The sequence below is a fragment of the Pelophylax lessonae genome, assembly GCF_965119305.1.
Source record: "Pelophylax lessonae genome assembly, chromosome: 8".
NCBI lineage: Eukaryota > Metazoa > Chordata > Amphibia > Anura > Ranidae > Pelophylax > Pelophylax lessonae.
In genome coordinates this window covers 221,328,988-221,356,181 of record NC_138775.1, presented here as the reverse complement: position 1 = coordinate 221,356,181, position 27,194 = coordinate 221,328,988, and the positions used below count along the sequence as shown (strand labels likewise).

Here is a 27,194-nt window from a genome sequence, read left to right as displayed (position 1 = left end):
ATCTTTTTTTTAGAAAAATGAAACAAATGATGGCACAATAGTATGCACCATTTTCGTTTTTCCAATCAACAAAATGTTCAGGTTTTTGACTCGTCTATGGCCAGCCCTAGTGCGTGTAATTGCCAACTTGCAAGACATAGTAGGCAGGACAGTTTCTGGTACAACAAAGTACATAGAACACAAAAGACTGGTAGGCAGAATATGTGCCGATACAACAGTTTAATAATAATCAAAAGCAAGGGTCCATTGACCTGGATCCTGAAGTTTTATTAGGGCAATAACCCATCTGATCTGTGATTCAGTTTAAAGCTTGCAGAGAATGATTTGAAGCATTAACCCTCAGTAAAGGTAAGTATAAAGCAGGCCTGGACTGGCGCCTTGGTGATTCGGGCAATGACCAGAAGGGCTAGTGTATCTGACAGTGCCTATGGGCATCTAGGCCTCAGTAAGTAATTCTTAAAGCATAACTAAACCCAAAAACAAAAACCGAGTATATTGCAGCTTACCAGTCCTTATACATGGTGGCTGCATTTTTCATGCTAAGAACAATTTAGCAAGTACAGAAAAAGTACAGAAAATACCTGTTAATCTTGACAGAAATGCAGTGTCCTTCATCACTCATATGAAAAAAATTGGAAGAAAAAACTATTGTGATCTGTTTATCCCATCAGCTCCCATGTAATAGAGATCAAAGGCTGGCATGCAGTGCCGGGATAAGATCATCCAGTGCCCAGGGCAAAGATGCCAAATTGTGCCCCCCCCTTCATTATGTGCAAGCTTTTAGGGAGAAGGGGGAGAGAGAGCACAGCCTGCACCTCCTCCCAGCTCTCTCCTTGTCGCTTCCAGTGCTAGGCTGACAGAAGTAGTGATGTCGTTGTCACTACTCTGTCAGACAAATTAGTAGAAAGAACTTACAGTGCCCCCATCCCTACAATACACACTGCACCCAGGGCAGCCGTCCCTTCTGCCCACCCCTTGTCCCAACCCTGCTGGCATGTGTGATGTCCATTCTGGGTGGCAAACAAGGTTCCTTCCATAGATACAAATGGAGTGAGGGCGTGTAGCCACCCAGAACACAAAGTGTGTTAATGAAAAGATCACTGGGTAAAAAACAAACATGAAAAAAGAAAACAAATGCAGCCCCCACATCTAAGAATTGGTGGGATGCAATATATTTCTTTATTTTTGAGTGGCCCCTGTAGTAGTTGGGTAATGGCCACGTAGTCAAGGTTAGCCACTTATTACAGAAATGAGTGATTGGATGGGTTGGGTATATAATCCATTGTTGTCCTCCTTGATAAGACAGAACAGGACTCCTTTCTGCTGCTTGCCTATCCCCAGGGCCACCATCAGGGGGGTACAGCCCATACAAATGTAGGGGGCCCGGGCGTCCCGAGGGGCTCAGTCCTGAGGGATGCCCGGACTCCAAGTTGACACCTCCCCTTTTTTCCTTTCCTCCCCTACACTGGCAACGCTGCACTGGCTCCTGACTCCCAGCCTCCCACTGGCTGCCACTGTCTAAATTATTGGTTGCTAGGGCCGCCTGGCATCCTAGCATTCAATTATATGCATTCACAGGCCTGGGCAGAAGAGGAGGATGTAACTTGGTGGTCAGGCCTGGGGGCCCAGGCCTACAGCTGTGTAAGGGGCCCCAACATTTCTGATGGCTGCCCTGCCTATCCCTCCTACATTAAATAAAATATTGAGTTCTCTATTGTAATGAATGGACAACATTTCAAGTTTGTCATTTACATTTCAGTAGTATTATATGACTGTGAAGTTTATCTGAGACATGTCATCCAGTTCCCAGTATTTATAGCCATACATTGTGTAACATTGTCAGATTCCCCTTTAGTGTCATGTGTGGCCCTCATACCTTGGGGCGGTGTGGAGATCTCCTGTAATGTAAACAGCAGAGCGGTCACATTTCCCCAGCAGGTTCTGTACAGAGGAGGCTTTTCTTGGGAGGTGAAATGGCGACATCTGGTGGTAAATTAGAAGACCAGCATGTTATCATTGTTCTACAATACAATACCATTATTTACATTCTTCTCCACCCAATACCAACATACAGTGTATTGTTGTTCTATCATTAGCACTACTTGGCATCTAAACAGCATTTAAAAAAAAAAAGCAGTTGATCCATACTGTGTAATAAAAGTCAAACTCCGATAGTGAGAGAATTGCTATAGACCAATGACACTAGATTAGTAAAGCAAACATTAAAAACCCCTACGACATGTGCATGCATACCTTTCATGGACAGATGTCAGCTCTAAAGCCCCCCCCCCCCCCAACACCCCCTGTATGGCAAAACTCCTTACACTAGGTTGCATGTGACCATTTAGCACTAACTAGGAGGATGTGAATGCTGGGAAACTCTGCAGGACCAAGATAGGGGTCGACAAAGCACAGTGTGCATGCTGTGTACCAGCAAATGTCTAGTCACATTTTAATGATTGCTCACATATATTTAAAGCTAAACTCCAGGTAAACAGCTAAATACTCCAAGAGACTATAAATATGGGAACGGTTTTACCTCCCAAAGGATTTCAATTTCTGTTCATCCAGTACTGAGATATACATAGCTCTGCCACACATCACAGGGTCCTTTGGTAGAGCAGAAGACCTGTTTTTCTTTATTGCAGATAGCCCAGGTTCACCCCAGCATGGTTTTTAAGTCACGCAACTTCAAATCTGACTTTCAGTGCGATTTTAGGAGCGGTCTGCTGACATCTGTGCAACCTAATTTAACAGGAGTCAATGCAAGTCACACTGAAATCGCACAAAAATAGTGCAGGAACCTTTTTCAAAGTCACTGTGATTTGAATCTCAGCGATATGAACAGTTCCATTGCTGCAAATGGGGTGCAACTTGCCATGCAACTTTGAACTGTCAAGTCGCATGACAAGTCCCACTGGTGTGACCCAGGCCTAAAGTAACACTTACAGGTCTTGTCCATCCTCTAGTCTGTGATTGGATAGTGAAAGGATAAACAGCACATGGATGAGCTCCTCTGTCACTCCGTTATTTATCTATCAGCTGTACAGTGGACGGAAAGGCTAATAACATGACCAATTCAGCTACTTGTGCTGCTTACAATTCACAGGAAATTCCCGTTATTCTGGAAATCCACCTTTTGGGCAGGTGCTTTTAAATTCAGACGCATTTCCAATTGAAATCAATGGAAACACATAAAATCGCATGTCAACACCCATCCATAAATTGATTTAAATAGAAAATGCATCCTGAAAAAAAACAAACAAACAAAAAAAACCCCACAAAAGGCGCTTCTGGCCTTAATGATGTATCAGTGACTACAGGGCTGCCATGATTCATGCCTTTTACATTGGCCTGGTGTCCAGCTTTAATGCGGTCTAGATGATGGCATGTTCATATGGGAAATGATGGATACAGATGGGCCTATACCACTATTACATGCAGTTATTATATTGTTATTATTAATATAATACAGGATTCATATACAGTAGTGCCAACAGTTTTTTCCAGTGCACTGCTTCGCAGTGGGAATGTGTACTATAGAACACAATGTTGTGCAAAAAGGTAAATCAGCGCAATTAAATATAAAGTGGTATAGTGTTAAGACCCAATAATTTGGGACACAAAGAAAATACAGCAGCTATATAAAACCTCCTTCACTAATGGGAGAAATGAACTATTAACAGATATGTATACAGCGCTATATAAAATCAAATAAAGTGACAATGTGCATCATATAAATCAATAAACTCACTTACAGTGCAATATATATTCCTCTTAGGTGCAATATATAATGTCCATAAAGTGCATTCAAAGTAAAATGCATAAGAGTCCACTAAAATATAAATATAACCGTGGCTTAAAATTCAATAAAGTGCTTGATAGATGTTTCCATGTAAAAGTGCAAGTGACACCACCACCGTTTAGCCACCAGATGACCTCTCACCTCACTGAAGCATTAAACCAGCATTGAATCCTCAATAAAAAATGCCACTTCCTGAATCGATCTCTCACCATCCCATGGACATGATATGTGAATAAAGATAATGAGGCATCTAAGTGTACACTGCTATTATCCTTTAATTGATTCACATTCAAAGTAGAATTGCACTCACATGAATCAGCACAATGGGCTTGTGCGGACCGTACACGCCAAAAACAGTAGCTGTCTGGAGCCGTGCTGGTGAGTCGCCGCTCTTCCGTCCAGGTCTCCGTCCCCTATACGCGTGGCATCTTATGCTTTTGCATCACAAACTGAGGAACTACTGAGGAAGTCGTGATGCGAAAGCATAAGACGCCACGCGTATAGGGGACAGAGACCTGGACGGACGAGCGGCGACTCACCAGCACGGCTCCAGACAGCTACTGTTTTTGGCGTGTACGGTCCGCACAAGCCCATTGTGCTAATTCATGTGAGTGCAATCCTACTTTGAATGTGAATCAATTAAAGGATAATAGCAGTGTACAATTAGATGCCTCATTATCTTTATTTGAATATCATGTCCTTGGGATGGTGAGAGATCGATTCAGGAAGTGGTCATATTGAGGATTCAATGCTGGTTTAATGCTTCAGTGAGGTGAGAGGCCATCTGGTGGCTAAACGGTGGTGGTGTCACTTGCACTTTTATATGGAAACATCTATCAAGCACTTTATTGAATTTTAAACCACGGTTATATTTATATTTTAGTGGACTCTTATGCACTTTACTTTGAATGCACTTTATGGACATTATATATTGCACCTAAGAGGAATATATATTGCACTGTAAATGAGTTTATTGATTTATATGATGCACATTGTCACTTTATTTGATTTTATATAGCGCTGTATACATATCTGTTTATAGAACACAATGGACTACTTTTTCTCAATGCATTTTGTCTGCATTGGAAAATTTAAAAGCAAGGCAGACACTCAGAATGATGTGTGATCTGCACCCAGCCTGATTAATAGTCATTGGTTGTCAGAGGGAGTAATGCTGCATCCACCTCCATCATCAAGACTTGCACAAGAAGGAAAGAGTCTATTGGTTCATGGGAGCAAAATATTTTTTTCCCCTGATTCAGATCTGCTCAGCTATGATTGGCTGAGAAGAAAAAGCCACCACATATCCATATACAGGCTTAGCCCAGGTTCACACTTGTGCGGGTCTCGAATGCTCGCATGTTCCCGACCCACAGGCAAAACACGCTACTCTATATCAGATGTGCGGGGGTACCATTGAGGGCCGTTCACACCAGAATGTGATGATGGAAACCTGCATTCTATACAGAAGTAACATGTGATCCATTGGCAGTGTGTTTTATAAAGCAGTGCATGCATTCAAAGGAATGGGCTGAAAACGCACTGCACTGAAATCACACAGGAACGCAAGCCCATTTGTGTGCAATTCCTAGTGTGAATTGGCCCTTATTCCTAATGGTATTCCCACACATTGGCAAAACGCCCGCATTTTACACACGCAAAACTGCATGGTGCCGTAACACCATGCCATTCTGTGCGGCACAATTTGAAAAAGGGACTTCTTTACATGCGTTTCTGTGGGTAGGGCAGCCTATTGAAATTCATGGGATGCCCAGCCTGCAGAGCACAGTTTGCACTGATTTTAACGAAGTCTTAGAGGGTTTGCCGAAGTTTTACTTTTTTTTTTTTTTTTTTTTTTTATATACAAGAGTTTCTAATGGCCAATTTCAACATGCATTTTACTGCAACACATTGCACTTTGCGTGGTGCATTGCCATGCAATAGGAATGGCCCCCCAAATGCACAAGTATTATAAGTGCTAACAAATGCTGGGATAAAAAAGATCCAGCAGGTCCATTTTTTTGGTTGTGCACGCGATACCAAAACCCAACTGACCACAAGGTCTTAGGAGGCCCTAAGAGTGAAGTAAGCTGAAGCAGCAGATAGTTTTGTGTGTTTCCACCAGGTAATTACAATTAGGTAGGAAGTATATATAATCCAATGCACTGTAGAGGCAATTAGACTTGTGGAGTTCTTGTGCTGTCAGGGCTCTTCCTCTGATGAAATAAAGCCCTGCAGGCTTTGTTATCTTTCCCTTTTCCCTGAGCCGGCACATACTGCACAGAGCATTGCTAGACTGCCAGGCTGATGCCCACAGGGCTCTTCTGCTGCGCCGAGTCCCTGGGGAATGTCAGGGGTGATATAGATGGTGCTCTCAGCAGGATGATAATTACTAGAAGATTCTGAGAAATATGCTATAATTGGCATACGTAATGAGTTAGATTTCCTGCTAAGCACCCAGTCATTTACAGATTGCTGAACTCGATTTGCTAGTGTCACCCGGTAAACCCTTTATGTTGTAAATACTAAAAACCTTAAAATATTTATGCGTACAGATACTGAAAAACACATCGCTGTCACAAATATACAAAATAACACAGAAAGTTCAAGAACTCTCAGTAGCTTTGCAAGTCTTACAGAATACATTCCAGACAGGTCACAATATACAATAATAATATAAATGATAGACATGTACCTGTGCATGGAAAATATATACAATTAAAAAGATTTCTAAAGGCTGGGTTCACACATATGCAAATTGGATGCGGCTTTCCCCATATCCAATTCGCTTGACAAGAGAGGGTGACCGACTCTCAGTGGAACTGGTTCACAGCTCCGGGGCGGCCACATTCCGCATTTAAAAAGGGTCCCGTGTGTCTTTGGTTCCGATTCAGGTGCAAATTCAGGCAAAAATTTGGACCTGATTTGCACCTGAATCAGTGAACTGGGACGCACCGGACCCCATGCTGTGAACTGCAGCCACAGCATATGTGAACGGAGCCTGAGCTGTAGTCAAGAACATGTGCATAGGCTCACTCTAAAGCTGGCCATAGATGGATCAAAATTCAGCCAGAGGACCAACCGAATCTTGATCCATGTGTGGTCATCTTCATTCAACAGACATCAGTCATTAGATTGACTTCTATTGAACGGGTCACACTATAAAGCCACTGATCAGTGTACAATGTCTCAGCGGGTGGATTTCACCATCTACCTTGCTTGTGGTGGAACCTTTTTTCCCATTCAGCCTGCTGGCTAACCAAAAAAAAAGGTCCATCTATGGCCAGTTTAGGAGGTCTGAGAGGAGCATCTTGGATAAATTATTTCACCTTAATGTGTCAAAGGCAGAAAGAAGAATTTCCCCAGTCTTCCCCCTACCACAGTGATCACTTACTGGCTAAGCAGGGTCTATTCCAGCCTTTTTCAACCAGGGTGCCTTGGCAAAATGCCTAAAAATTGCCCAAAAATTGTATACAAACTTACATGGGGATGAAGGCTGACATTTAGTTATATAAAGCCACAGGTTCATTGCGCACCATTACGACCTTCTAGCTGCTGGCGTTCTAGCGACCAATGTCATCATCAGTTGATAGGGAGGATGTCAGTTGCCTGCATAACATCCTTGTTTGACCCCCCTCTCCATCAGCATTGGGGTCACATTAGCTGAGTGATGGAGAAAAACTGAGGGAGAAGGAGAGGCACTAGAATACTAGTCAATACGAGTTTAAAAAAGTGTATTTGCTTTGGAAGAGTAAATAACCCCTAACATTGGGTGTTCTACATGTGTAGATGTTGCTGCATTATGTATACATTTTAGAATGGGGTGCCTCAAGACTGTCCATAATTTTGGAGAGTGCCTTGACTGAAAAAGGTTAAGAAACACTGGTCTATTCTATGTGAAAAGTACCCGTGGTGAAAGGAAATAAAATTGCATGATCTATGGCCTGCTATATGGCTATTCAGTGTTGATGGGGGAATCCCTCACACAGCACTAATGTATTCTGCCGATGAGGAGCCTTCCCTGCTGGCAGAACACAATGAATAGTGTTTCCGGCTATAGACGCCAGCAGAAATCATTCAAGGAAAAACCTGACAGGCTGGTTGTACACAAATCAATTGATAGAGCATCTTGTGTACAACCAGGGTGCCCATGTAATCCGATTGGTTCAACAGGAGTTTTGATCAATGTATGGCCGACTTAGGAGTGACTGGTCAAAAGAGGGTGAATATGTAATTTATTTCTGTAAGTGAAAAAAATATTCCTTATAGAGATGCACCGAAATTTTGGCCGCCGAAACATATCAGTTGAAAATGGTGTTAAGCACTTGCCGACCGCCGCACGACTATTTACGGCGGCGGTCAGCTCCTCACAGGCAAAGCGACGTAGGTCTACGCTAGCCTGTGAGGCTCTAGGGAGCGAGCGCGCGCCGCCGGAGGCGCGCCCCCGCTTGGTCACGGACCCCCCCCAAGCGTGTGCCCGGCGGACCCGATGTACGCCGGGCACTCGCGATCGTTCATTACACCGGGAGAAAGGCAGGCGGCTAATGTAAACAAAGCCGCCTGTCATTCTTCCCTGTGTAAGAATGGAGATCAAACGGTTCTGCTGTGTAGGACCGTAGATCTCTGTTCTTACACCAGTAGCCACATCCAATCACAGTAAGAAACACGCCCCTAGGGACACACTTAACCCCTCCCTCTCAAAAAAGTTAACCCCTTCACTGCCAGTGTCATTTTTACAGTAACAGTGCATATGTATAGCACTGATTACTGTAGTAATGTCACTGGAAACCCCAAAAGTGTAAAAAATGTCAGTCAAGGGTCCGATCTGTCCCCCGCAATGTCCCAGTCCCACAAAAAAAAAAAAAAAAAAAATCGCAGATCGCCGCCATTACTCGTTAAAAAAAAAAAAACAACAAAAATGACAAAAATCTTTCCCTTAGTTAGTAAATGCAATAACTTTTGCGCAAACCAATCAAAATACGCTTTTTTGCGATTTTTTTTACCAGACATAGGTAGCATAAAACAAATTGGCCTAAAATGTTAAAAAATTTTGATTTTTACATTTTTTTGGGAATTTCATATAAAAAAAATGTGAAAATTATTGTTATTTTTGCAAAATTGACGCTCTTTTTTTGTTTATAGCGCGTGATCAAAAAATCGCACAGGTGATCAACAACCACCAAAAGAAAGCTCTGTTTGTGGGAAAAAAAGGACGTCATATTCGTTTAGGTATAGCGTCGCACGACCGCGCAATTTTCCGTTAAAGTCACGCAGTGCCGAATCGCAAAATAGGCCCTGGTCAGGAAGGGGGTAAAATCTTCCGGGGCTTAAGTGGTTAATGTCATTTTGCCAATAAGAGAAAAAAGGAGCTCATAATGGCAATTTTACAACGAATTTGCGCTAATTTTGAACCCATTTTACCACCATTTTACTGTGCTTATGGTTGGTTTTCCATAGGTCACGTGATATCAAAAACATAACACAGGTGCATTAACGATGCGTTTTCAATGCATTTCAATGAGTAGAATGCAGCAAGCAGGATTTTTAACACCACAACGGAAGCACAACGGACCAGTGTGAAGACATGCATAGAATTTAAAGGGATACATTTCTCTTGAGCTTCTCTTGGGTTAAAGATGCCAATCAGACTGGGTTCACACTGGTGCGAACACAGACATTGCATGTGATTTGCACCACATTGCTGTGCAGATAACATGCGATGTCTGTGCAATGCAAATTCAGCCAAACTGTTTTTGAATTCGCATCACATGCAGACCAAAAATGGTACAGGCCCCTTTTTTTGGTCCGCACTGGAATGGGATCGCATGGGTGTTCACAGGATCCGATTCCTGTACCTTTTTACAGTTTGCACTGCGAACCAATCTGGAGGTGTCATTACTTTACACTGACACCCGCAGAGGTTCGCAGATGTTTATAATATTTTAAAGTTCAGATTTTAAAAGAAAAATGCACTGAATCACAGAATGTAAAGCAATAATACAAACCGTTTTTCTTATATAACCAGTGACAAAAATGACAGATTCCTCTTCGCTCTGAGCTGTACCAAGCCCTCCCCCACCCCACCACTTGAATGCCATGTGCTGGGACTCGAACTGAACTGTCCACACTCATAATGCAGGAGAGAAAGACCGCCATACACCAATGGCATCACTGGAGTCCAAGTTTATTTCATGAAACAACCACAATGACTGCAACGATAGTCCCTGCCCTAGGACGGCCCCCACTAATGCATTTCACCCAATCTGGCTAAATGGTAGCGATCCCTATGGATTCCAGTGGCCCCATAAGTGCGCGGTGGTCTTTCATTCCTACATTGACAACATTGAAGATGAAAATAATCTGATTTGTGATGCTCAGTGTGAGCCCACCTGATGTCAGCACAGTATCAGTGTACGGTCTGAAGCAGTAATAGAACTGCCAGCTCCTGCTTCTAAGCAGATGGTTATCCTCTGAAATCCCAAAGGTGCCCATTGTTTCTCAGGGTCCCCATTTGTGTTTAGGACCTTGGTTAATGACACAGATGTCTAGGACTAAGGAGGTTGTTGAATTGTGCCTGTATGTCCAAGTGGCCTTTGTAAATACTGTTTCTGTGTGTCCAGGTCTGTGTTTTCATCCCCGTGTACCCAATCCCTATGTAAACTCAACTTTGCAGGTGAATCCATACAGTTGATGCATCTCCATTCACTTTATATGGGCTGCCTGCATGCAGCTCAACATTGGTAGAAAAAGTTTACAAACCGCTCTTCATGCTGGACGGGGCTGAGCCCTAACAGAACAGAAAGGAAGAGGACACCCCTCATTTCTTACTTCAATGCTGTGTCACGTGCCTGCATACTAGGCAACCCATCAGAAGTGATCATGCTGACTTATGCTGGCCATACACTATACCAAAAATTGACCGAAATTCGGTCATTTGAACAGTTCGTACGTTTTTCGAACAGTTAACCACTTCTGGACCGGAAGATTTTTCCCCTTAATGACCAGGCCATATTTTGCGATTCAGGACTGCGTTATTTTAACGGACAATTGCGCGGCTGTGCGACGCTGTAACTAAATAAAATCAATGTCATTTTCCCACAAACAGAGCTTTCTTTTGGTGGTATTTGATCACCTGTATGATTTTTATTTTTTGCGCTATAAACAAAAAAAGAGCGACAATTCTGAAAAAAAAAATAATATTTTTCACATTCTGCTATATGACATTCCCCAAAAAAAAAAATTAAAAATATAATTTTTTTAACATTTTAGGCCAATTTGTTTTCTGCTACATATTTTTGGTAAAAAAAAAAAATCACAATAAGAGTATTTTGATTGGTTTGCGCAAAAGTTATCGCGTCTACTAACTACGGGAAAGATTTATGTCATTTTTTTTTTTAATTGGCGGCGATCTGTGATTTTTAGCGGGACTGCGACATTGTGGCAGACCCCTAACTGACATTTTTGACACTTTTGCGGGGGCCAGTGGCATTACTACAGTAATCAGTGCTTAAAAAATGGATTTTTGTAAGAACTTACCGTAAAATCCTTTTCTCTTAAGCTCATTGACAGACGTAGTCTTCTTGATTCTCAAGAGCTGGGTTATGTTGTCTCCGCAGGAGTAGGACTAGGCAGAATGACAAAACGTTCTGGCTCCACCTTAGGGGCAGTCCCTGAGGGTATATCCTCCCTCTCTCTGCTACAGGGAATCAGTTCTGTTTAAAGCAGTACAGAGAATTTAACCCAACCCAACTCAATGATAGAGGGGCGGGTACTACGTCTGTCAATGAGCTTAAGAGAAAAGGATTTTACGGTAAGTTCTTACAAAAATCCATTTTTCTCTATCGCTCATTGACAGACGTAGTCTTCTTGATTCTCAAGAGCTGGGACATCCAGAAGCAGTGCCACAAATGAGGGGTGGGATTGACAAAATCAAATCCAATCTAGAAGGCCCAACCGGTGCCAAACTAGAAGTTTTAAAGGCTCATTATAAACAAAGAATGAGACTAAAGAAAAATTTTCCAACGGAAAAAACCCTCGAGGTAGACCACTGGTCTCCTCAAATTGCGGCCTGCAAAACCTTGCGGCCAAACGAGGCATCAGATGATGCCATTACATCAACTTTATAATGTTTAGTAAAGGTATGCACCGACGACCAGGTAGCCGCCTTGCACACCTGGACCACTGACGCCTGATGGCGAAAGGCCCAAGACGCACTAAGTGCCCGAGTGGAGTGCGCCTTAACAGGGAACGGGGGCTCCCGACCCTTAATAGAATAAGCCTGTACTACCGTCTGTCTGATCCATCTGGAAATGGTCGCGGCAGATGCAGGCAACCCCTTTTTGGGTCCATCTGGGATCACAAAAAGTGAATCCGTCTTGCGAAACGAGTCTGTCGTTTTCAAGTATACCCTGATCGCCCGGACCACATCCAAGGAGTGTAACGCAAACTCCCGAGGATGACTGGGCTTAGGACACAGGGAAGGTAATACAATTTCTTCATTCAGATGAAATTCTGAAACCACTTTTGGTAGGAAGGATGGATTCGGACGAAGAACCACCTTATCTCTATGAACCACCAGATATGGTGAACGATAAGATAATGCGGCCAGTTCTGACACCCTGCGTGCAGAAGTAATAGCCACCAAGAAGGCCACCTTCTGGGACAACGTGGGTAGAGGAATCTCCCTAATATCTTCAAAGGGAGGTTTCTGAAGAACCGACAACACTAAATTAAGATCCCAGGGGGGTAACGGCGCGTGCACTGGCGGAGCCAGATGTCGCACCCCCTGGATGAAATTCCGCACCAAGGAATGAGTAGCCAAAGGCTTCTGAAAGAAGATGGCTAATGCTGAGACCTGACCCTTGATAGTACTCAAGGCCAGTTTCTGCTCAACCCCTTGTTGCAGAAAAGCCAATATTCGACTAATCGAATAAGACCGAGGACGGAACCCCAAAGGTTCACACCATGCAATGTAGGACTTCCAAGTGCGATGATAAAGCTTTCTGGAAGTCGCTTTCCTTGCTTCAACTAGAGTAGGAATAACTGAAGCTGACAAACCTTTGTCCTTCAGCACCTGGGTCTCAATAGCCAGGCCGTTAAAGCCAGCGATCGTAAAGCAGGATGGAAGATCGGTCCCTGAGACAGTAGATCCTCCCTGAGAGGAAGTCTCCACGGAACGTCCGCCACCAGTCTGACCATGTCGGCGTACCAAGCTCGACGAGGCCAGTCCGGAGCTACCAGGATTACTGGGATTCCTTCCTCCTCTATTCTGCGAAGAAGTCTTGGCAGTAACGCGAGAGGAGGGAAGGCATATATTAGCTGGTATTGCCCCCACGGGGCGATCAGTGCGTCTGTGGTTTCTGCTAGAGGATCGCGGGAGCGAGCCACGAATCTCTGAACTTTCCTGTTGAATCGTGATGCCAACAGATCCACATCCGGGGTGCTCCACCGTAGGCACAACTGGTGGAAAACGTCTGGATGGAGGGACCATTCCCCCTGATCCAGGGTCTGACGGCTGAGATAATCTGCCTGCCAATTCTCCACCCCCGGAATGAACACCGCAGAGATTGCTGGAACAAATCGTTCCGCCCAGCGAAGAATGCAAGCCACTTCTTTGGCCGCTCGGGCACTCTTGGTGCCCCCCTGGTGATTGACATAAGCCACGGCCGTGGCATTGTCCGACTGGATCCGAACCGAGCTGCCCTGGAGCTGCTCGGTCCAGTGAATCAGACAAAGTCTGATCGCTCTCAGTTCCAATACATTTATCGGTAACCTGGATTCTTCCGGGGACCAAAGTCCCTGGACAGATAACTGACCGAGAATTCCTCCCCATCCGGATAGACTGGCATCCGTGGTCACTGTCGTCCAATATATTGGCAGAAATGACTTTCCCTGGCTGAGCATCGGAGACCGAAGCCACCATACCAGAGACTCTCTGGTCTGTTTGCTCAATCGGATCTGATTGTCCAGGGATTCCGGATTCCGATTCCATCTGAGAAGAATCTCTTGCTGAAGAATTCGGGTATGGGACTGGGCAAATGGGACTGCTTCGAACGAAGCCACCATCAACCCCAGAACCCTCATGCAAGTCCGAAGGGAAGACCAGCTGTTGGACAGTAACAACTGGACTGCTGATTGAATCTTTCGGAGTTTCCCTACCGGAAGAAAAACTCTTGTCCTGACTGTGTCTAGAATTAGACCCAGATATTCGAGCCTCTGGGTGGGAACCAGAAATGACTTTTGCTGGTTCACCAGCCACCCGAATTCCTGTAAAGAAATCATAGTAATTTCTATGTTTTGTAGCAAGGTCTGAGGAGACTCTGCATGAAGCAGAAGATCGTCTAGGTAACCTAGAATCGATATACCTCTTTGGCGCAGAAGTGCCAACATTGGGGCCAACACCTTTGTGAAGACCCGCGGAGCCGTGGCGAGACCGAAAGGTAACGCCACAAACTGATAGTGGTTCTCCTCTACGGAAAAGCGTAGAAAACGCTGATGTCCTGCGAAAATGGGAATGTGAAGATAGGCGTCCTTGATGTCTATGGACGCTAGGACATCCCCTGGATGCAGGAAGGCTGCTACCGTGCGAATGGACTCCATTCTGAATCTTCTTATGTTGACGAAAGAATTGAGTGCTCTTAAGTCCAGAATTGGACGCACTTTGCCCTCTTTCCTGGGTATTGTAAACAGGTTTGAATAAAACCCTTGAAACCGTTCTGTCCAAGGAACGTGGACTACCACTCCTTGTTGTAGTAAATCTGTGACTGTTCTCCGCAGATCTTCTAAACGATCTGCGGATATTTGGATATTGGAAGGGAAGAATCGCGCCGGTGGGAGAGATCGAAACTCGATCTTGTACCCTGACCTTATGACTTCGCAAACCCATTTGTCCGGGATTCTGGAAAGCCATGGATCCGGGAACCGGCGAAGACGTCCCCCCACCCCAGTTATGGGTGGGGGCGCACCTTCAGGCTTTGGATGGTTTATCTTCAGGTCTGGAGGGGGCGGGCTTTTGCTTGCCCGACCAACGACCCCTGACGCCTCCTGCAGGAGCTTTGGAGGACTTAGTTTTTTCACCCGCTGGACGAAAAAACCTCTTGTGAGCAGAAAAAGAAAGCCCTCGTCTTTGACGAGTTCCTCTACCTTTAAAATTTTGCGGTAAAAAGGTGCTTTTTCCACCGGTGAGATCCTTAATGATCTCATCTAAGTTGGCTCCAAATAGACGCTCTCCTGAAAAGGGGATATTAGCCAATGCTTTTTTGGAACCTTGGTCGGCTAACCAACCTTTTAGCCACAGTGTACGCCTGAGAACCACTGCTGAGACTGATGCTCGCGCCATTAATGGAGTGGCGTCTAACGCCGCATCACATACAAACTGTAACCCCTGTATCATTTGTTCCAACAAATCTGATACCGCCTGAGGGACTTCTTCTAAGTCCCGGCGTAACCACTTGGTCCATTCAGTTACAGCCTGCGAAACCAGACCAATAGCAATTATTGGTCTGAAAGCTGATCCAATCAAGGAAAACATGGTGCGAGACATAGCTTCTATCTTGCGATCCACTGGATCTTTAAAAGACGGAGCGTCTTCTAAAGGAATAACCGTGGCTTTATTCAATCTAGCAATAGGTGAATCCACCACAGGTGGTTCTGTCCATTTCTTAATAAGGGTTTCCTCAAACGGATAACGCCTGTCAATGCGTTTAGAAATATTAAAAGTGCGTTTTGGCAGACGCCATTCTTCTTCGATTGGATTGCCAAAACATTTGGGCAATGGAAAAACCTTCGCCACTTTGATGCGCTTTTTAGTCCCAAAAGGGATCTCAGTTTCAGCTATTTCTGATGGAATACCCTGTAACCTTAAAGTCTCTTGAACAGATACAATGAGTGCGTTTACCAACGCTTCCTCTCGGGCTATGGCGGATGCCGAAACATCCTCCTCACTGTCTGAAGAGACAGGACCCGAGACACCAATACCAGATGAAGTACCTGCAACTGCAGAAATAGGCTCAGAGTCTGAATCCGAGGTTTCAGATAATAAGGGGTTAGGCGGGGGTCGCTTTCTTGCGCCCTGTCCCTGACAAGCCACTTCCACCCGGGACACAAAAGTTTCCATAATAGCTGACAAAGATTCAATTGTCAATGGGGTGCTGGAGGATCCCGCAGACCCCTCGAGGGGATCCGGAGGAGATACACGAGTGGCAGGGTCCATGTTAATACAGGACACCTTTGCCAGCAAAACAAAAAAACTTTTTCTTTTTTTTTTTGTGTGTCTCCCCCTAGCGCAATAGCGCCCCTCAGAGTACCGGCTTCTCGATCCCAGAGAGAGAGAGAGGGACCCCCAGGGCTCACCAACCGATGCAGTGCAGTTTCCAACAAACTGCAGTCAGCGTCTGTCTACACAGACTGGAAGGAGCTGTTTGCTTTTTCCCGGGCAGAAGGCGTGGCTCCGCCCCCTGTGTACGCCTTTCCGGCGTTCCCAGCCCTCCACGAGGTAGCTGGGCTCACAAAACATGGCCGCCCCCATAGAAGAGACATAAGACTCCAAAAACATGGCGGCCGGCGTGACCTGAGGACATACATGCATTCGGTCTACGGCAAAATGGCGGCGGACCGCCGATATCGTCTTCCCAGCACATCCACCTGCACTCTGCTAAGAGGTGACATATGGATCTACAGAGATACACTGCACATAAGGTAGGATTATACCTCCTATGTCTGCTGTAATGTTACAGTCTGCTGGGTAGAGTGTTAGCTCTTGAACCAAGTCCACTTCCCACAAACACATGCTGTATTACAAGGGGGACTTGTAAGTATCAGATATATACTGACCATATATGGAGGGGCCCATAATATATACTGCCTCATAATGAGGAAAAAAGGGAACGTTTACTCACCATACCGAACCGACAGGCACCCTCTCTTCACAATACCCTCTCCACCGGGGTGGGGGTTTGTGGACGCCTCGACTCTCTGGTACCTGGCGTCCAAGCGAGACTTTTAACTCGCAAAGTCAGTCCCTTTACTGGGACTCCGTCGCGGCCGACCCAGCGCACTGGTCTGCACGCGCTCGTAGGCAGAAACCGGGGTGACCACTGGATCTCAACATCCAGCCCGTCGCCCGGCCCCGCATACTTACTTGAATATGTCGCGGCCGACCAAGCGCAATGCCATGGTCTGCGCGCGCTCGTAGGCCGGCTGGGGTGACCACAAGTGTCGCCCATTCCGGCATTTTTTGCTTGAAGATCTCACAGGAAAAAAACACTGGAGAAAACTACCTAAAAAATGTCTTTTTCTTAAAGAAAAAAAGTCTTGCCAGGACCAAAAGATCCCAGCAAGGAACTTAGGTCCTTACTCCTGACTAGACAGAAAAAAACTGATTCCCTGTAGCAGAGAGAGGGAGGATATACCCTCAGGGACTGCCCCTAAGGTGGAGCCAGAACGTTTTGTCATTCTGCCTAGTCCTACTCCTGCGGAGACAACATAACCCAGCTCTTGAGAATCAAGAAGACTACGTCTGTCAATGAGCGATAGAGAAATATGCACTGTTACTGTAATAATGACATTGGCAGGGAAGGGGTTAACACAGTGGGTGATCAAGGGGTTAAATGTGAGCCTAGGGGAGTGATTCTAACTGTGTGGGGGGGGGCGTGGCTCCTGAAATGACCATAGAGACCTGTGATCCTATATAGAAGGATCACAGGGGATCTATGATCATTCCAGGGAGAAGAACGGTTAGCTGTGTTTACAACAGCCGACCGTCCTCTCTCAGCGGGGAGCGATCGCAGGTGTCAAGCGGCAATCAGAGCCGCCTGAGCTGTGCATCGCCTTCCCCGCTGCCGGCGTGCTCGCCCCCTAGCTCCCTGCTCGCGACCGACGTGGCCCTACGTCGGTTTGCCTGGGGGAGCCACATTGCTGCAGTAAATACACGGCGTGTGGTCGGCAACTGGTTAATGGGCACAAATCGGTAATCAGTTGTAATGTTTTTGAGCCAAAAAAAGAAACCAAGTTTCAAAATGTTCTGCTGATCGAAGAATAAATTAAAAGGTTAATGTGTTTCTCGTCCAAACTGTTAGCACTAGGTATATGTGAAAAAACAAACTAAAACGGATTCATTTACAGTATGTCCATTGAATGATTTATCGGTCATTACATGATGGCACGATCGTCTGCCCTCACAGCCGAGTGTTCGTTTTTCCATAACTAGTTTGAACGATTTCTCGTATAGTGTATGGCCAGCATTACCATCCAAAGTGCAGCCTAGTGATCAGGGCCGCTGATAAGCCAGTACAACCGGCCCTGTTGTACCGGGCCCGGCGTACTGAGCTCTGCAGGGGGGCCCGGGCAGCCTCACAGTCAGTGCAGAATTTTTAAAAAACAGGCTTTCTAAATTACACCCCACTTAGCCGCTACCTCTAGCTTAGGGGGGGATTATTACTGCTATTTTCTGGGCCCCTCTATGGTGATCTGTAATGGTGAGAGTGGAGGGACTTTTTTTTTCATTTTTGGGCGCATGCGCAGTGCATTCCATGCCTGCTCTACATGTCCCAGCTGTTTAAAGTCTCAGCCGTCTCCCGCTGCAGCTTGCCCATTGTCATACCCCGGCGGAGTGATCTTCTTTCATTCAGCTCTGAGCTCCCCATTCAGTAGTTAGTAATCAGATTCTCAGCGTGAGAGAGATGGAGAGGCAGGCAGCTGACCGAGTCCAGGAGGAGAGGGAAAGCTCTCAATGTCCCATCTTTTTCCTGGCCGTTATCCTGGAAATACAGAACTCGCTTATGTGTGAGCCAATTCCAGCCGAGCACACGGCAGCTCAGCCTGACAGTCTATTGATATAGACTTGCAGTACCTCTCCTCTCCATTAGTAGCCGCTGTACAGAAGGGGAACGTTTTTACTAATCAGGTATAGGCTTCAAGTTCTGAAAAGAAGCATTGCCTATGCACGAGTGGGCAGCTAAAACACTCCAGGTCTGCCCTCATCACGTACTGTACTCCTGCCAGCATAAGAGAATGTGGAAGAAGATGGTGTGAAGGTAACTACTACAGTAATAGAGATGAGGTGTTTGGCCACAGAGTTGTCATGAGAGAAGGGGGGCACATTTCAGGCAGTATTTTGTTGGGGGCGAGAGGGTGCTGTGTCCATTCATTCCTAGAAGATGATCCCTGGTGACTGGACATTCACCCTTTTATTGCTGGCAGATGGATTGGAAGTGTGTGATTAACCCTTTGTTTGTAGAAGATCTGTATTTTGGAAGTCATGATTAATAACCATTTTATTGCTATCAGATCCCTGGTGAAAATGTACATTTACCCCTTTAATAGCTATATATATATATTCATGCACTTCCACAAGGGATCGGCTATCAAAACAATGGTTAATCATGTGCTTCTATCAGGTATCTGACAGCAAAGAAATAGTTAATCATGTCTCTAGCCACCAGGGATCTTATTGGTGGTTAGAGCCATAATTAACCTTATTATTGCTAGAAGATCCTTGCTGGCCTGGTGGCTGGACATGATTAACTATTTCATTGCTGTCAGATCCCTGATGGAAGCACATGATTAACCTTCTTGTAGGACCACGTCCATAATAAATAAATGTGCCGCCCCCAATTAAAGTACATGCTTTGCCTACAGCAACTTTATGGAAACACAGAAAAAAAGGTGTCCCTAAAAACTTTTTTGGAATATTGGCAACTATTGATTTACTGCACTGTACATTACTATGTCACCCTCTATAACACACAGACAGAAGTCAGCAGGTTCTCTGTCACAGTGTGTCACATAGCATGGCTGTTGGGTGCCGATTGGTCATGAGTTAAGGTCAGCAACCAACAGCCATGCTATGTAACACACTGTGACAGAGAACCCGCTGCCTGTGTGTTATCATAAGGGCTCTTTTACACAGGCGATCCGATCAGATCCGCCTGTCGGTTTTTTAGGCGGATCTGATCGGACCCTCCATGCAGCTCTATGGGCCAGCGGATGTCAGCGGAGACACCTCCACTGACACCCGCTGCCATCCATACCTGATCCTGTCCGTGAAATCCAGACGGATGGAAACCCTATTTTTCCATCCGTCCAGGAATCAGATCCTTCATTACATGCAATCGGATGTGCGGTGCGAATTCAGCCATACACTTTGTATGACTGAAATTCGCACTGCACCCGCACAAAAGTCGCACATGACCCTGTTTTCCAGCCGCATCAGGATTGGATCGCACAGTGGTTCACACTTGTGCGATCCATCCTGTGCGAACTGTAAAGATCGCGCTGCGATATGCGATCAAACTGGGGGTGTCGTTAACATTTCATTGACACCCCCTGCGTATTGCATATGGCAGTGTGAACTGCCAGGGGTGCGTTTGCAATGCGGGAACAGGCTGCGAATTTGCAGCCTTCCAGCATCGCACAAGTGTGAACCGGGACTGAGACATGCTGATCAGCTGTAGCCAATTACAGTACAAAGTCCTGTGTTTACAAACACAGGGCTTCATACACAGATCAGTAATCTGGCTGTTTCAAAACAGCCAGATCGGTTAGTAAAAGCAGCACACGTTACACACATGACACTTGGCACACAGTTAACCCCTTCATTGCCCCTTGATGTTAACTCAGCCAGTGGCATTAATATAGTGTACACTATACAGTAATTTAGCTGATCACTGTTTTGGTGTCACTATTGATGTAAGTTTCAGTTAAGCCAGCCATAGATGATTACAATCTTGCCCAGGTTAGCAGGGACCGGCTAAGACAGGCTGATTGTACCCAAGTAATAGGACGACATAGGTACAACCTGCCTGTCCGATTTTTACATGCAATTATTGTTTCAAGGCGGGGTCTAGGGAGTGGCCAGAGGTGTGGTTAAGGGTGGGGCTGAAGGGGGCCCCATCAGGTAGGCTGTACGGGGCCCCATGATTTCTATCAGCAGCCCTGCTAGTGATGCATGAATCTACAACATAGGTGCTTAACCTGTGCCCCAGCTGTTGCAGAACTATACGTCCCATCATTACACTGCCTCTGGGTGTCATGCTTGTAGTCAGCCTTGCAATGCCTCATTGGACATGTAGTTCTGCAACAGCTGGAGGGCCACAGGTTAAGCACCCATGACCTCCAGGAAGGAATTAGCGGTGTCACCTGCCTGGCTGTGCAGTATGGCAGGAGGGGCGTTAAACACAAGAAATGACGTGGGAGTCCTTTGGCAACTGAAACAGTTCACTTGTATGCAGCTGTGTATTTGTCTGTTTGCATTGACTTCCACAAATCCCTTAAAGCAAGAGCTTATTCAATAGTTAAAGAGGTTGTACACCGAGAATTTTTTTTTTTCTCTTCTTTAAATCCTGAAAGAGAAACCCATAATGAGCTAGTATGCATCGCATACTAGTTCATTATGAAATACTTACCTTAGAACGAGCCCCCGCCGTGCCGTCCGCTTACCTGTATGACGGGCGACATGTATAGTCGCCCGTCTTCCGGGATCGCGGCATCCGGCCATCTGATTGGCCGGAGCCGCGGTGACGTCACTCCCACGCACGCGCGCGGGAGCCGACGGTCACGACACGGGGCTCTGAAGGAACGGCACGATCTGCCGTTCCTTCAGAGCGCATGCGCCAGTGACGTCACTGGCTGCATTAAAGGTAAATATCTCCTAAACGGTACATGTTTAGGAGATATTTACAGTACCTATAGGTAAGCCTTAATATAGGCTTACCTATAGGTACAACTTCCTGAGGAGGGTTTACTTCCTCTTTAAAAAAGAAAAGGAAATGGCAGTTGGTGTGTACTGTGAAGGGAAGGCTGCCATGTGTTGTATTGACGCAGCACAAAATTAACTTTTTTTTCAACTTTATTGAAATGTCACATTTTATTCATCTTTATTTACTGCAGTGCGCTGTGATGGAGTGTAGTTCATCACAACACTCTGCGGTAAAAATAAGTACAGCACATCCTACTTTTTTCCGTGTACATTTCTGCAGTGCAGTGGTGTGAGCTCAACTGATAGGACTCAAGACAAATTGCCTTGTCCTTGTGTTGTGCCTGCATTGTACAATGCAACTAAAAGGGGCTGGTGTAAACAAACTCTAAATCTGCGCAAAAAAAACCCAAAAACATATTTAGTACATAATTGCACTATATGTATGCCCCCCTCCCCCGCCTTGTCTCCATAACATAAAAGGGAGGCGTAGCAAGATGTGTGTGTGAGCTGCTCAGACTGTATGGGAATTAAGTCCTGTGCCCACCGCTGTGAGTGCTGGCCGGGAATGGAGCTCATCTATGCTCCAGGCAATGGATGGTAGAGAGTGATTAGGTGTCCCGGGAGTGCAGTGGGAATAGGAACAGTGGAGACTCACCTGGAGCGGTGTTATACTCCTCAGTATTGTCAGTCCTGTCTGAGTTCTCCCCTACTGGACTACAGAACACCTCCCCCTTATAGTCAAGAGTGATCAGGTGTCCCGGGGGCTGCACATGAAGTCAAAACCTGCTGTAGAATAGTGAATGGCAGTTTCATCCTGGAGACCCACCAGGCCACGCCCCCAATGCATGTCACTCTGCCCACCAGAGTTTACTCATTGGGATGCTCATGAGTAAGCTCCGGTGGGTGGAGTTAAACACATTGGGGGCGTGGCCTGGTGGGTCTCCAGGATGAGACTGCCATTTGCTATCCTACAGCAGGTTTTGACCTAATGTGCAGCTCTCGGGACACCTGATCACTCTTGACTATAAGGGGGAGGTGTTCTGTAGTCCAGTAGGGGAGAACTTAGACAGGACTGACAATACTGAGGAGTATAACACCGCTCCAGGTGAGTCTCCACTGTTCCTATTCCCACTGCACACTGATGGGTGCTGGCCCTGTATGCCACAGGAATCCCAATGTGAAGAAAGTCTGGCTTGGCGCACTTCCATAAAATAACCTTTATTGATGCAAAATATTCACGGACGACAATCCGCAATGTAGAAATGATGGGTATAGCATACAGATAACGCGTTTCACGCCATTCTTGGCGCCACTTCCTGCAAAACAACTTACCTGTACATCATTTTGCTGCAGCTGAAGGCTTCACCCCGATACCGTTTTTAGAGAGGACAGTTGACTTTAAGGTGATAACAACCGATGCGGCTAAGCAGCCGCTCGGCCGTTACGACAAGCAGCGAGAGGAGACTTCCCCCCCCCCCCCCCCGCCTCTCCACCTATGTCTCCTGTCCCATCAGGAGACCCCAGCAACCAGCCGGCAGGTCCACCAGCTGGCCGGAGTTCCAAACAAATCAAGGATCGGGTCTCCGATGTAGTAACCCGGAAGCAATGTTACGTCACTTTCAGCTTACTGGGCAGCCAACAACGCCATTTTTAAAAAATCCAAAGTATTCAAAAACACAGACTTTGGCATTTTGAATACTTTGAAGAGCAGAGGACCCCAGATCCCTCCACAAAGAGTACCTGTCACTGCCTATTACTGTCACAAGGGATGTTTACATTTCTTGTAAAAGCAATAAAAGTGATTTGATTTTTCTTTTAAAAGGGTAGTGTGAAAAAAAAAAAGAAAGAAAAAAAAAGAAAAAACGCAAAGGTAAGTTGCACCCGCAAATGTAAAAAGTGTTCAAATCACACATGTGAGGAATCGCCGCAATCGCCAGAGCAAGATAAATAATGCTAGCAAAGGACCTCCTCTGTAACTCTAAACTGGTAACCGTTAAAATGTTTAAAACATTGCCTATGGAGATTTTTAAGTACTGTAGTTTGTCGCTGTTCTACGAATGTGCGCAATTTTAAACTGTAACATGTTAGGTATCTATTTACTCGGCACATCTTCATCTTTTACAATATACAAAAAAATTGGGCTAGTTTTACGGTTTAGCTTTTTAAATTCAGTGAAGTGTATTTTTTCCAAAAACATTGTGTTTGAAAGACCGCTGCTCAAATACTGTGTGACCAAAATATTGCAATGACCACCATTTTATTCTTCAGAGCCTCTGCTAAAAAATATATACAGATAATATTTGGAGGTTCTAAGTAATCTTCTAGCAAAAAATTGGGATTTTAACTTGTAAACGCCAAATGTCAGAAATAGGCTTGGTGCTTTAGTGGTTAATCATAGCTCAAAGAGTACATCTACACACAGGTATGTACATGTGATAAGTGATATTATCATATTATATATATATATATATATATATATATATATATACACACACACACACACCTGTGTGTAGCTGTACCCTTTAAGCTATGATTGAGTGCCAAGAACACGTTGGCTGTATGCTTTACCCCTCATTTGTACATTGTGGATTGTCGGTGTGAATTTTTTGCATCAATAAAGGCAATTTTACGGGAAGTGCGGCCAGCCAAACCTTTCTTCACATCAGAACTGACAACGCTGTTTTACGATTTCAATGCAGAGGCAGAATTGTCACCTTCATACAGGAAGTCAGGAGCTTGCTGGATTTCTGGCAGGATCACCGAGTATTTTTATTTTGTTGCAATGTATTATAAAGCGGGGAAATGTGCATATTTTACAAAGATGTGCTATATAGGGAATTTTGTTTTTCTTCTTGCCCAGAAATACATTCATTTTATGCCATAACCATTTCTCCCATTCGGAAAGGAAAAAGTTAAATGCTGTAGTCACTGGCTGTGATGTGATTATCAGCGGACTACTAATAGTGGAGAAGAAGTGTCACTGCTGTATGTACAATATACAGATAGAGATAAAGCAGGTGCTGAAGGCAGATAAGGACCTGCCAGAGGGACAGTCAGTAGGGGTTATAAGAGGCACTTATTGTCCATCAGCTGCTGTGTATATAGAACTAGCTGTGCGGATTCATGTTTACCCAGCCAGCAGTCATTTCTACTCACCAGTTTCAGGGACTGCAGGGAGGGACTCTTCTTTATCTTCCCAGACCTCACTGATCCATCACACGACTCCGAGTCTCCATGTGCTGAACTGTACCCAGGGGAAGAAATCTGCTCCAGGCTAGAGGACTGGAAACGCTCCAGCTTGGGCCGCGAGGTCAGGCCAATACTGGAAAAGATTTTTCTCATCCCGCTACGGATGTCTCCCTTTTTTACTGCAGGCTGCAATGAGCTGTGGGGTGCAAAACACGAGAATGCCCGTTAGTGACATGGCTAAACAGTATTTGTTTTTTTTATATTCAAAAGAAAATTGTTCTTCCATTTTATTTCTATGTACTTAATGTGCCAAACTATTCATTTTCATATTACATACAGAGATCTGGAGTTGCTGTTTGCATGAGAAGGAGTGCAGTCAGCATTTTTGCTTAATATCTGCTGTGAGAAAACCACTTCCAGGTGAAGCTCCTACATATGAAAAGAATCCACGTGGGTTGGCCATACTCGGTTATTGTGCATTTTGGGAATTCACATCAAAAAGATATTTTCCTTAAAATATGTACAGTTAGTTAAAACTCGGACAAAAATATAATTCCTAATGAAATCTGTTGGCAATCTATAGCGAACCACCGACAATGAAAGATGGTTGGATTTGTCTACATAGCCAGCATACATGCTTACTACGGTATTAAACCCAATAATACATTTTGTTATATTGCATACTTACTAGGGATCAACCAATATAGTTTTTTCATACCGATATTTTGGTCATCGCGTATCGGTATCGGCCGATATTTTCATACATTTACAAAAAAAAAAAATTTTTTTTTATTTTTATTCAACTTGACAGGTACTCTTGTGGAGGGATCTGGGGGTCTAAAAGACGCCAAAACCCCTCCTCTGCACTTAAAAGCATTCAAAACACCAAGTTTGGCTGTTTTGAATGCTGTAATTTTTTTAAATCTGGCGCTGAGTACCCAGAAGTGATGTCAGTCATGACATCACTTCCGGGTTTTTGTATGGAGACGCGATCAGAGCCAAATGCGGCTTTGATCGAGTCTTCGGCAGCCGTGCAGGCTGGTTGCCCGGGTCTCCCGGTGGGACGGGAGACCTGGGCGAGCAGCGGAAGGAGGGGGTCCCCTCCCACTCCTTGTAATCACAGCTGAGCGGCTTCTCAGCCGCATCGGTTGTCATTACAAGACAGCCGACCGTTGGCTATGGACGCCGGTACCGGGGTGATGCCTCTAGCTGCAGGCATCACTCCGGTACAAGCACTTTCCCGAAATATCGGTAACCTCAGGGGCCGATTCCGATATATCGGGGAAAGTGCATATCAGCCCTCGATATATCGGCTTTGCCGATAATCGGTTGATCCCATTCTTATTCAAGGTGGCTGCATTTGTTTTCTTTTACACTTTTTTTTCCCTTTATTTTCTCCTGGTGATCCAGCTAGTAAGTCTGTTATTTTTCAACTTTCTTTAACTGACTATGCTGGCCAGCAAAAGTGGCAGCTAGAGGGTTGCGACAAACCATTTAACACTTACAAAGGCTAAATTTTTTTTATTTTTGTGAAAACGAACCCAAAAATAAAAAAAAAAAAAGGCGGAGTTTAGCTTTAATTTGTTAATCAAGGCCATCTACATCTGCTAGTACATCTACAACTAGTTCCATAGAAGAGATGAGCCGGCAACCAGTAAATCCATCAAATAAAAAGTCTTTATTGCCTACATATTAGCCACATCACAAGTACACTAACGCGTTTTGGATTTACCAGGTGACGGCTCATCTCTACCATGAAGCTTCTGCTCGAGCGTGGGAAGACTTTGCCTTCAGCAGCAGTCTTCAGCCACCAGGGGCCTGAGCGGGAGGTTGAGCTTGGGTATTGATTCAATTTTTGGTCTGCATCTACAACTGCCCTCTCCCTAGACTGACAATGCTGATGTCCAAATGCTTCTACCTTGCCCCTTCATCCAGAATGGAGATATTCTAAGACAGGAACTGTGTTACTGCCTGGATCACCAGGTGAAAATATAGGAAATAAAATCGTAAAAAAAAAATCGAACCAGTGCAGCCAACGTTGCAATATATTACATTTTTATTTTTGGGTTTAATATCGCTTTTGCCGCCATTCACATTGCCGCGATTTGACATGTCAAATCACATGCCAAATTGCAGCCTATTGCCGTCAACGGCACTGTCACAATCGGTGCAGCCTCGCACCGATTTACAGAAGTAGTTCCTGCACTACTTTTGGCGACTTCGGGGGTGATTTCAATAGACATCTGTGCATGAACCCACACAGATGTCATTCAAATCGCCCCCAAACCTCGCACTGAAATGTGGGTTTGAAATCGTGCGAGTTCAGCTGATTTCAAACCTGCGGTCTGTGTGAGCGAGGGCTTAAAGTGGAATTGGGATCCAGAAAACAAAAAAAAACGCAGGCAGGGATTTTATGAAAGAAGAGTCCCTATTGGTCATAAATATTTCTTCCTTCCCGTCAGTAGTAATGTACACTGAGCCACGCATGCGCAGTTCAACATACAA

The 27,194-nt window shown here is 45.1% G+C and overlaps 1 protein-coding gene and 1 long non-coding RNA gene across 2 annotated transcripts in view; one reads left to right on the top strand and one right to left on the bottom strand.

The window, feature by feature from the left end:
- Positions 1–27,194, bottom strand: part of KIAA1614 — a 76,323-nt gene that overhangs the window by 2,570 nt on the left and 46,559 nt on the right. The window contains exons 7-8 of the mRNA XM_082265439.1: positions 24,657–24,885; positions 1,877–1,983 (exon numbers count right to left, since the gene is read on the bottom strand). Coding sequence (XP_082121565.1) covers positions 1,877–1,983; positions 24,657–24,885 — 336 coding nt within the window. The remainder of the gene's footprint in view (positions 1–1,876; positions 1,984–24,656; positions 24,886–27,194) is intronic.
- Positions 1–27,194, top strand: part of LOC309561494 — a 103,659-nt gene that overhangs the window by 46,441 nt on the left and 30,024 nt on the right. The window lies entirely within an intron of this gene.